The sequence below is a fragment of the Pundamilia nyererei genome, unplaced genomic scaffold, assembly GCF_000239375.1.
Source record: "Pundamilia nyererei isolate P.nyererei 1_Seehausen unplaced genomic scaffold, PunNye1.0 scaffold00004, whole genome shotgun sequence".
NCBI classification, from domain to species: domain Eukaryota; kingdom Metazoa; phylum Chordata; class Actinopteri; order Cichliformes; family Cichlidae; genus Pundamilia; species Pundamilia nyererei.
The window spans coordinates 3,516,506-3,527,732 of NW_005187405.1; the positions used below are offsets into that span (position 1 = coordinate 3,516,506).

The 11,227-nt window shown below is 43.1% G+C and overlaps 2 protein-coding genes across 4 annotated transcripts in view; both read right to left on the bottom strand.

Annotated features, from left to right (window-relative positions):
• The window catches only part of camsap2b (calmodulin regulated spectrin-associated protein family, member 2b), a 33,302-nt gene extending 27,482 nt beyond the window's left edge, over window positions 1-5,820 (bottom strand). For all 3 annotated transcript variants that reach the window (XM_005721209.2, XM_005721210.2, XM_005721208.2), the window contains exons 1-2: window positions 5,106-5,820; window positions 349-608 (exon numbers count right to left, since the gene is read on the bottom strand). In XM_005721209.2, the coding sequence (XP_005721266.1) occupies window positions 349-608; window positions 5,106-5,244 (399 nt within the window). In that variant the 5' untranslated portion in view covers window positions 5,245-5,820. The remainder of the gene's footprint in view (window positions 1-348; window positions 609-5,105) is intronic.
• A 2,041-nt stretch (window positions 5,821-7,861) lies between these two features.
• Window positions 7,862-10,609, bottom strand: ticam1 (TIR domain containing adaptor molecule 1). The gene is made up of 2 exons (XM_005721211.1): window positions 10,545-10,609; window positions 7,862-10,088 (listed from the first exon to the last, which is right to left on the bottom strand). Exon 2 carries the CDS (start codon window positions 9,955-9,957, stop codon window positions 8,311-8,313), a length of 1,647 nt encoding a protein of 548 aa, XP_005721268.1. The 5' UTR covers window positions 9,958-10,088; window positions 10,545-10,609; the 3' UTR covers window positions 7,862-8,310.
• Between the last annotated feature and the right edge of the window lie 618 nt (window positions 10,610-11,227).

Here is an 11,227-nt window from a genome sequence, read left to right on the forward strand (position 1 = left end):
TTTATCACCTATTCAGGTTGTAAATCGTGTTTTTAAAAAGTAACTAAGTAATTAATTACTTTTGGGGAAGTAATCAGTAATTAGTTATTGATTACTTTTTTCAAGCAACTTGACCAACACTGGTCATCACACATTTCACACATAACGCCTACACGGATAATACCATATGTGGATCTTTGGATTTTAAATGTGAATCCACACATGCTTTGAAATCCAAAAGACGTCGCTGTCCACGCTCATGAAAAACATCTAACGAATAAATGCTCATTGAGGCAGAGAAATCCTTCTGTGTCACCTACTTTTTCACTGAACTCATTCAGGCATTCTGCCAAAAACATCTCCACTCACCATGTTTATGGGTGTGCTGGTCAGATCCCTCTCTGTGACCAGTCTGTCGTTGTCTGTGACGTACAGGCCTTTCTGGGCCAGCGCCTGAATGACAGCATTGTGTCCCAGTAACGGTTTGACAGCATCGCTGCGGAGGATCAGGCTTCCCGCCCGGCAGTAGAGCTCTGCAGACTGAAGCAGGCAGGCAACCGGAGGCTTCAGGTGCTCCTGGTTGTATTGGTCCCTGTAGAAAGGCTCAGCCAGCTCCTCTGGCACTGCATCTGAGGGGTAATACAGAAACAGAAAATGAGACAGGTCAAAGTTCGCACCTGCAGTTCCTCATATGGCCACTTGAGACCATTCTACTTTTACAGCAGAAATAAACAAATCTAATTCAGTTTTGGTCTTCATGAAGCTGCACGGGACGGTGATTTCCTTTTATTTCCACAGATCTTACTCATTTAAATTATATTATGCTAATATAATTAAGACCATAGCCACCTACAGAGACAGGTGGGCTTGGAAACAGGTGACTGGAGCTACTAGCTGTCTGCTAATGACGCTCACTGAACAGGACCTCTCAGCTCTCTCTGTTCTGTGTCAGTGCTTCACAAATTATAGCATCCCATGTGGTTCATTTTACTAACAGGCCATTCAGGAAGTCTGTGCTCCGGGTTTGTTTTTTTAAATAGTGAATACCTAGTAGCTCTGCTTCTGTGCGATGCACCCATGCAGGCTACGGATGTGCCTTGCTAACCCAAAAAACAAGATGATGATGGACAACATGCCAAACTCAACACTGTGGCCACAAAAACACTCACCTGCTACTTCATTAGGCACACCTGTTCAACTGCTCGTTAACACAAATATGCAATAATGGCAGCAACTCAATGAATTTAGCCATGCAGACATGGTCCGAGCACCCAAATGGGGAAGAAAGGTGATTTAAGAGACCCTGAACGAGGCATGCGCCTCTTTTGACCACAGTGAACCCATCGTCTGACGACTGTTTCCAGCACGATAACAAAACTCAAATCATCTCAAACTGGCTTCTTGAATACGACAATGACCTCACTGTACTCAAACGACCTCCACAGTCACCAGTTCTCTGCCCAACAGAGCGCCTTCAGAATGTGCTGGAACTGGACATTCACATCATGGATGTGCAGCGAACAACTGTGTGACGCTATTGTGTCAACATGGAGCAAAATCTGAGGAACGTTTCTGTCCAACTTTCACCTTTAACCTTGTTGAATCTACGCCACGAAGGATTTGAACACTCCCGAAGGCATCAATGCTAAGAAACAATCACACAGAGAATCAAACAGATAATAAAAATGAAACCTGAATTTTACGCTCTGCTTTTCCCGTCTTTGCTACAATTCGCTACACTCTAACACACCGACACTCACAAACTTTCAGAATGTAATCAACACATGTCAGGAGGTCTACTGCATGTCCAATTCAGAGCCTGTGTTAGTGTTGGTGGAAGTGTGTGTTACAAAGCATGAAGCACCTTCTAATCCTGTTACCTCATCCTGTAAATCTGATTTGAAGAAAATAGCCAAACAGAAACAGACACACACACAAAACAGCTTCTCGAAGTCGCTCACTCCGGATCCTTTTCATCCTACTATGCTGTTGTTAACCACAGGTTGTGACTCACAGCTGAACTAGTCATTAATCTATCACTGAATGACATACATACTGCGCATATGAACTTCCATCCCACAGGCATGACTTTCAGACAAGACGCCTGTATAAGAATGTGTGTGACACACTTTTAAAAGACTGTGTGCTTCAATACGCGTGTATTCCTGGTGTGTAGGGTCATTTCCTCTCTGCCTGCGTCTGAATCACCCTGAGGAAAACAAAGGACACTGAAGGAATCCATCTTAAAGGTACAGCTTTCCTCTTCGAAACAAGAAAAACAGTGTGGAAGAAAAAGCTTTACCAAACAACTTTTAAAAAAATCAAATATGTAAAGCTCAGTGCAGGGAAAAAAAAAACTCTTATTAGGCTTGTGATCAAACCTCAGCAGTTTTCCAGTGGCTGTGGTTAGCACAAGCCTCCCTGTGCTTCGACAGCGGGTGATGAAAAGAGATATTTAAAGCAACAGGCAGATGTTAAACGGCTCCATAACAAGCCCTCCTGCATCCAGCCTCAGCGTTCAAAAATCAGTCGAGTTTTTATAAGAAGTATAAAGTTGATTAGCAGAGAGGAGCTCACATCACTGCGACTTTGGTGTCTGATAGTTACACTTTTGTTGGAACTGTTTAGCTGCACTCCACACAAAGAGCTGTGACAACGATCTTGGATAATAATGCTTTCTGTGTCACTTTAAAGTCCTAAAGAAATCACATGACCTTTTACACTTAAAGGTCAATAAAACAATTAAACAAGGAGCTAGAGCAGACTAGGACGAAGAGCCCCGCTTTTGTAGAGTTCATGAAAATTTGCCTGGTCAAGTAAAAACTCTCTCCTTTGTGTTGGCCATCAAAGAGGAAACAGACAGGAAGTAGCTGCCACAGGAAGTCCACATGGAGAAGACTGCTCCCCTGGAGACCTCTGGGATTACCGCTCAGCAGCGTTTATATCTGCTGGCTTAGAGCTCTACGTTTAAATAGAATACATATTAGTTTTACTGGGTCTAGTTTAGTGCTCATCTTGATTATTAGTAGTCCCTTTAAACCTTTAAAGACTTCTTTGGTCATTTGTGTGAAAACAACACTGACATCTTGTTTGAAAACTGTTGTCCTATGCATAAGCTACCAGACATGGAGCACCAAGAACACTCACGTTATGTTCCTGTCAATCTGGTGGATGTAAGTCTAATATCTATGGTCTCAACAACTCCGCTCGTTACACGTCAGATATCATCAAGTTTCTGATGTAGTAGCTGGGGAGCGCATTTACACTGGAGCACCTAAAATAAGGTCAACTAAAGGCCAGTAACAACCACGAGCACCTAGAGAACCAAACTCGGTGCTTCTCGTTATCCAGAACATCCTTGAATACTCTATTCTATTAATAGTTAGCACTGTGGCTGTGCTGCTGAAAAACTCAGGCGACCTTTGTTGTTTTAAGTTCATCTGATGCCAACGTGGAGCTCTCAAAAGTTTGTTTATTTCACACACACACACACACTAATCACAAACTCTGTTGCTGATCTTTTCAGCTCATGTGATATCAGTCTGCAGCTTTAAAAAGGATAGATTTTCAGGGTTGTATATATTTAGACACATATATGGCATGAGCACCACCGGACTCAAGCCATAGCTCATGCTTCCTATCTAGGCCAAACAGGACTCTGAGGACCGGTTATGAATTGGGCCACAGTTCTCGCCGGTGCTGGGAGCTGAAACTGTGTCACCGGAGGCACGGAGGGAGAAAAAACCCCACCAAAGTGGCAGCAGCAGCATGCTGCAACAGCCGCAGGGTCCTGCACAACCAAGCTTGGCCTTCTCACACGCTACTATCCTGCATGTCTCTCCACCATGTCATTGCTCCTGAGGCTGAAGAAAAGTAACGTAGTGCTCACATTGGTAAACGCTGTAAGATCAATGAGGTCTGCCTCATTGTCTGTCTGTGTAGTGTCCACGCAGATGTTAAAAGACTTCATTAACAGCTGGATGAACCTCTGGGCTCAGACGATGCTGGAATTGCTCCGTTTTTATGAGGCCGAGATGTTTCACAGAGTACAAGAGACAGGCTAATGCTGAGGTACACACACATGCTGTCACATATACAGACAGAGATCCACGTGAAAACACCACCATGACAGAAGAAGCTACAGCTAACACTGGGCTGCCTGGAACCTGTGAGCTCTAAGCAGCTGTTAGACACAGAGAATCATTTCAGGAGGAGATATGAAAAAACTTCATTATAATCATTTAAATGTTTTTTCCACTAAGTAAATGTGATGAAACTCATGTGTTTATGGGTTCTTTGCCATTTTTCTTCACTTTATGTAATGATAAAATTAAAGTTTCGGCACAACCTTTGGGTTTAATAATCATTAGTCAACATTTATCAGATGGCCTGATGTAGAGAAAAGCAAGTTTGCCATGATTAAAAACACAATTAGCCAAAGCAGAAGAGTCTGTGCATGGTTCAGCCCACTGATTACTTCAATGATCATATGTTATGCATGTGAATAAATGCACGTGTGCATTTTATTTATAATCCATTCTTCCGGGAAGTATTTTGATTTTTTTTTTTCATTTTAAGACCAAACTATTATTCTCTTATTATACCAACAAGTTACAGTCCTAAACTGAAGTTATGAGCAGAAGCTGATCCGATCTGTCCAACCTGACTTCTGCTATTGGGAATAATTAGCAGCAGGTCAGCAAAAGGTTAAGCCAATAATCCTGAACCAATAGTGGAGGGATACAGTGAGGCTGATATGACATATGGACTGACTTTAGAAACCCAGCCTAATGCAACCAGGAGAGACATTATTATGGGCTCCAGCTAGTTTAAGCCTTCATATAGACTCCAGGTTAGTGTGCGGTTAAATAGGACTTTGAATGGGAAATAATGGGAAGATTTCTTGCCCTAATAACGAGGTTTAATTGTGTTTGTCTGTCACAGTGAGAGTCTGATTACAGGATGCTGTTTACAAAACAGTCTCACTTGCACACCCTCTGGTCCGACACGACAGCAGGCCTTATTATTACACATGTTAGATAATTATCTTAACAGCGTTTTCCACTATTCTCATCCAAAAAATAAATTTAAAAAAAAGGGGAAAGGAGGAGCGAGGCACCACCTACCCGAGCCGAAAGCCTTGGCCACCAGCCACGTCAGGCTGCATGATATCTTGGCCCTGGTGAAGTCGTAGTGATCGAAGCTCTTGATGGCAGGGACGATGAAGGTCCGTCTCATCCCTCTGTCATCTGTCGCATCTCCCATTGTTTCACTGTGAGGGACCCGCTGCTTTACTGCTGCTGCTGGAGGCTCAGTCTGCAGGAGTTCCTCCTGACTGCGGATAACATCCCGTCCAGAGGAATTCAATGCACCAAAATTTCCTTCTCCCAAAAAAACCGAAAAGAATCAAAGGGGGAAAAAACCCAACAACTTTGGCCTGGTTTCTGAGAGCACGACGAGTTGGAAATGAAACGGCGCCCCTCGGTTCATATGAGCTCCATCCTCAGCGTTACGTTTCCGTGATAGCCTCAAACCCTGGCAGCACGGCGCAGTTTAGTGGCAGGATTTCTGAAGATTTCCTCCATTCCCTGACATTACTATCCTCCGGTCTCCCGACATAACGGAGCAGCTGTGTGGCACGGGAGGAGCGCTAGAGCCCGGCACCACGGGGCACTTCCCCGGTCACACCGAGTTGGCTGTTGGTGTTCATGCCGCTCTCCTTCTTCTTCTTTTTCCCCCTTTCCTAACTGTTTTCTCACCCTCTGTATCTCGGCGGCGTCTCCCCTGCGCTTTTCCTGCCGCACTGATCGGAGGATGGAGCGCACTGCGCACGCGCGATCCACCCACCCAGTCTGCTCAGTCCTGACAGGAGTCGCCACAGTGTAATATAAACCAAGGTGGAGTTAACTAAATCCCAGATGTTGTTTCCAAGGAGAAATACACTTCCAGCTAGTTCAACATGTTCTCCTAATGCTGTGAGGCGATCCGCAGTTCACTGAAGTGTTAGGAGATGAATTATTAGCATCCCACCTCAAAAATGTGCTTAAAATATTCAATCAGTGGTGCGCACAGAGTCTCCCACAGTGTGATGTTATAGTACGACCGTCTGTCGCTACAGACATAGTATCATGTTACATACTGTTGGCATCCTTACAAAATGTACACAGAAACCTGACAATGTGATGTGGAAGAAAATTTATAATCAGAAGAAGGCTCTGGGCTTCTTCTCAGTTGGCTCAGTGGGTAGATTGGGTCATCTAACAATTGAAAGGTCAGTGGATTGATCTGTTGCTTCTCCAGTCCACATACCCAAGTATTCTCGGGCAACATACAGAGCCTCAGGTCCAAACTGGGAGCTGATTCCATGGCAGCCTGAAAGCTTAAGTCTTTGCCTCCCATTCTACTTTTAGAAACTCGAGGAACCAGGCAAGCCCACAGTCTGAAAGCAAAGTGCTCTATTAGACTTACGTGATAGAATGACATCTTTAAGATATGTGACCTTCAGACCATTCAGGACTCTGTGTGTGAGGAGAGGGACTTCAAAGCTACCTCTGGATGTTACAAAGGCAGATAAAGAGATCCTAACATGAAAAGCATACGATCTCTCTTTCTAGTTTCTGTCAGCACTCTTACTTACATTTGAAACCAGCTGGATGATTGTTGTTGGGACCTCACAGTAATAAGAAATTACAATAATCCAGCCTGGAGGAAATGTGGGTTTTTCAGCATCACTCTGAGACAGGATGCTCATAACTTTGACAATATTGTACAGAAGAAAGAAGACAGTCCCAGTACACCACCACCAACGTCTGCTGCCTCATAATAAACGCCAAGAAGAATTATCAGCTTTTCAACATTTTGTTTGAAAACTGAAAATAGAGAACATATAAATAGAATTAATAGCAGAAATGCTGCATTAGATTTCAGTGCCCGGTGAATATACGTGATGCGACACAACTCACATGCTAATAATCAACATTTTGACTTTGACTGTGTGGAAATGATGTGAGAACTATCATTATCTTCAATTTATTTAAAATAAATTTATATCACAATAAAGTGCAAAAAGCAAATGTTTCTCATAACCTTCTGAAGTATGTCAGTGGTCCAAAGCTTACAGACTAAAATTCTTACATGACAGAAGTTCAGGTCATAACAACTTGAGATGCTTTCTTAGCAACTGAGACTGAGGATCAGTCACAGAAGACAAAAGTACCATGAAATAAAGCACAGATGTGTTTGACAAAGACATCATCATCATCACCATCAGTAAACCGTTTGATATTACATCAGAAAATGTGACACACAAGGAGAACTTAAATGAAATATCAATGACACTAACAGTAAATCTATATAAAAAAAAAAGAAGAAGAAGAATCAGCAGAACTAAAAAGACATCTGGAAATGTACGTTTCTTTTGAAAGGTTTTAAAAGTTTTCCCTGGTAGTTTGTTTTGACATGAATATGACCCGATCAGCAAGTTCTTTAAAATCATCTTCCCAACCAATCACCGTTTGTCAACAAGTTGCTTCTTGTTGCATTTCCCCCCCTTCATTTCAACTTAATCATCATCCAAATGTTACACATCTGTTCCAAAGTTTACACAGCAATTTCCTCCCCTCCCCACCAACCAGTCCTGCAGGTGGCTGCCCTTCCCTGAGCCTGGTTCTGCTTTTTCTTCTCGCAGTCACCAAGTGCTTGATCAGAGGGGGTCGTCTGATTGTTGGGGTTTTCTCTCTGTTATTGTAGGGTCTTTACCTTACTGTATAAAGCACCTCGAGGCGGCTGTTGTTGTGTTTTGGCGCTATATAAGTAAAACTGAATTGAATTGAACTGATTACATTTGGCCATACTCAAATCAGCACTTGAGATGAATATGGAAATTATATTAAAATTACTTTTTGGACAGTGACTATGCAAGATGACTGCAGTCATGGGAATGGATGAGAAGTGTGTAAGAGTGCTGCACCCTAGTGTCTGCAAAGAGCTCATACAGCTGAAGAGGTTAAAAAGGAAGCCTCTCTTATTAGTCAGTAGATGGCACTCCTATGCCAATTATACCATAAAATGGCCCTGCTCTGTTCAGCATACTTTATCACTACTACACTGTTTTCATGTACTTAATGGCTCTTTTGCTGCTCTATTGGGATTTCTTTCGCTGACAGGTTTGATTGCACTGACGTAAACTACAGCAAATAAATTCCTCATAGTGGTCGTTACAGCTTTAACACTTTAGTGTTCAGGAAAAACATGAATACTTCTTTCATTCTCAGCATATAAACTGATGCCACACGTGCCATAAAATGTCCAGCTTCACTGCTCCCCCTTTGTTTAATTGGAATCCTCCCTGTTTGCATTTCCACCCAAATCCACATTCATTCGAGAGTCGTTACCAATCATAATGTAGTTAGCATTTTCAATATGAATGTTTGGCTGTGGGTGCCACGCAGCCGTCGGGGGCCCTGGTCGAAGGTTTGGTTCTACTGAGATTGTCAGATTGCTTATTTTATTTAAATGCTTCATTGTCTGTTTCTGAGCTTTCTCCTGTTTCCAGATCCATCTCTGATTTTTAATTTTTGCAGGCAACAATGACTTTTGGATCTTTTTCTCAAAGTTCTTTCTCTCTTCAAGTGGATTCACTCCCTGCAGCACCATAGGCATATCCTGTTTGGGCATGCAGTTCTCTCGTGGCAGCAGAGGGATCACAGTGTTGTACTTATGTGCCTTGTTTATAGAGTTGACGAGGGCAGCGTTCGCCTTTAGATCCAGCATGCAAGTGTTGAAGTTGCGGGTAAGCAGCAGCAGGGTGAAGGCTGAGTTGTTGATGGCGTCCTCCATGCTCTTTATAGTGGTCTTTCCGGCGATGGAAAAGTCAGAGAAAGTCGCACCTTCAAATTCACCACCAATGACTGCTTCTATTTTCTCCTTTATGCTTTCGGCCATATCTGAATCTTCCGGTGCATGCAAGATAACAAATGCATAAAACATTTCTTCTTCCTCTTCTTCCACAGCTTTGCTTTCATGTATTTCTCCAGGAACACTCGTCTTCGGTAGTTTAGGACTTGGCGTTTTTGTTTGATTGTCTGATTTCGTGTCACTCTCATTGCTCACTAGTGATGCTGCTGCGCCATACTTACTTGAGTCTTGTTTTGGGTCAAATGGAGGAGATCCAGTGGTCTTAGGCTGAGCTTCAGATGACTGAGGTGGCTCGGTCACATTTTGTGCTCTGTTTTCTTTAACGCTGAGGACGGGAGGATTCGATTTGGGGTTTCCTGGGTTCCCTGGAGAGGTTCTGTGTGCTGGAAACAAGATTGTTGAGGGCATACTTATCTCCAGATGAGTAGGGTAAGAGGGCATTGAGGGGAGATTTGCACTGAGGGGGCTGGGAAGAGATGAAGCTGATGAAACCTGAGATTTTTCCACGCTACTGAGAAGATTGGAGTCAGGCTCTGCCTTCTGATCACTGGAGGGGGACATCCACTCTGCACACTCAGGCCCACAGACATTTTTAGCTTCCTCCAGGAATTTATAGTTGTATAGTTCCAGGTCATTACCATTTCTTGTTTTTACGCAGTCACTAGAAAGAGCTCGCTTGTATGCCAGATTTCTCAGCAGTGGATCACACAGCCTCTGCTCTGTCAAAACTTTAAAAACATGAGCCAGCTCTACCAACGATTCTTCCGTTAAAGCTTCAAAAAGACCGCAATGAGATCCAAAATCTTCCAAATTGCCTCCTCTCATCTGCCACTTCTCGGCCACATGCTTAGCGAGGGAGCTGTCCGTCAACATCTGGAGTTTGTCGAGAGCTTCCACCTCCTTGTGGAGGACGATGAGACACAAGGCGTGTATGATTTTATCTTCAGGAGAGTCACCCAACTGGAATGTCAGACTAAGGAGTCGTTCTGAAGGTGTCTTAACAAGAAGGTCAAAGACATCCCTCAGTCCTGTCCCATGGTTGGCTCGGCTCTCGAGACTCATTTTCAACTTCACCTGTGAGCCAGCGTGTAACAAAGTCGATGGGATCACATGTGACTGTCGAGCATAACCATTCTCAGTTCTTCAGGGACTTGAGTTGCTGAAGAAGTGCCGTTTCCTGTATGTTCCTCTTTCTTTAGGCATAAAAAAAGAAAACGTGTCAGAAATCACAGAGCTAACACGTGGTCACAACATGATGTGCTTCAACTGTATTCAAAAAGTAACTTCAATGAATTTTAATACATCAAGCTTAGCATTTTGTCTCCCTCTTGTGATCTTTCATTATTCGTCTTTGGATTATGTTCTGTAGCGGTAAAATAAACTTTCATCTGATCATTTTGGACTAAAACAACGGAAATCAGGACCAGCATCATGTTCCAAAAGCTATGACTGAGCTATGTGTGTGTTTCTAGCTCAGAATAAGGAAGTCCCAAAGAGTGCTTTTCTGCTTCAGTTAAGTTTTCAGATAGAAACTTTTTTTATCTTAAAATCCAAAAACAAGGCTCTGAGAGACCGATGATTCCTCAGAATAACCCTAGCCTCAATAAGTCTCCTCAAACTTCTACACTAAACTTTTCCAGTGAACGTACCTGCTGAAGTTGTAGGCCTCTGCCAGCCTGAAGTAATTTTGGAGGACATACTGATGATGTCACAGCTTGCGAAGTACAGGAGCTCAAAAGGGACAAAAGACTGAAGCAGGAAGAAACCTCAATTCCAACTGAGACTACAGCTCTCCCGTGGGTTCTCCATATTACAGAGCTGTACCGTCCTTAAGAGACTCTATTTATAATGTAAACATTTAACACTTTAACATGTATTTTCATATAGTATGGTAACTTTTTCATACAGTTTGCATCTGCCAAGAAGACAAAGAAAAAAAGATCTCTTCTTACGGGGAAGTGTGGAAGTCTTGAGCACAATGGGCGTACAAGAGAGGAGGAATTCTGGCATTTTCCCCTCTCGGCTGAGAGGCAAGTGTATTTTTATCCTCAGAGGAAACCTCCAACCCTGTATTTACCAGGGGTGGGGTCACACCAGGCACACTGAAAACCAAGATCAAGTCCTTCAATGCAGCGCAGACACAGAGCCTCTCTGTTCTGAGTGCAGAGAGCGGTATGTGATATGTTTACTGCACGTAACCATTTCTGAAGGATTAATGTGACTCTATAGGAAGTGTGGTTTTTATGCCTTCCTTAAATATATCAAGGCTGGAATTTCAGTTTCTTTATGGAATAACACACACACACACACACACACACACACACACACACAC

Coding starts and splice junctions, on each gene's coding strand:
- ticam1 (XM_005721211.1), bottom strand. CDS start 9,957: ATGAGTCTCGAGAGCCGAGCCAACCATGGGACAGGACTGAGGGATGTC.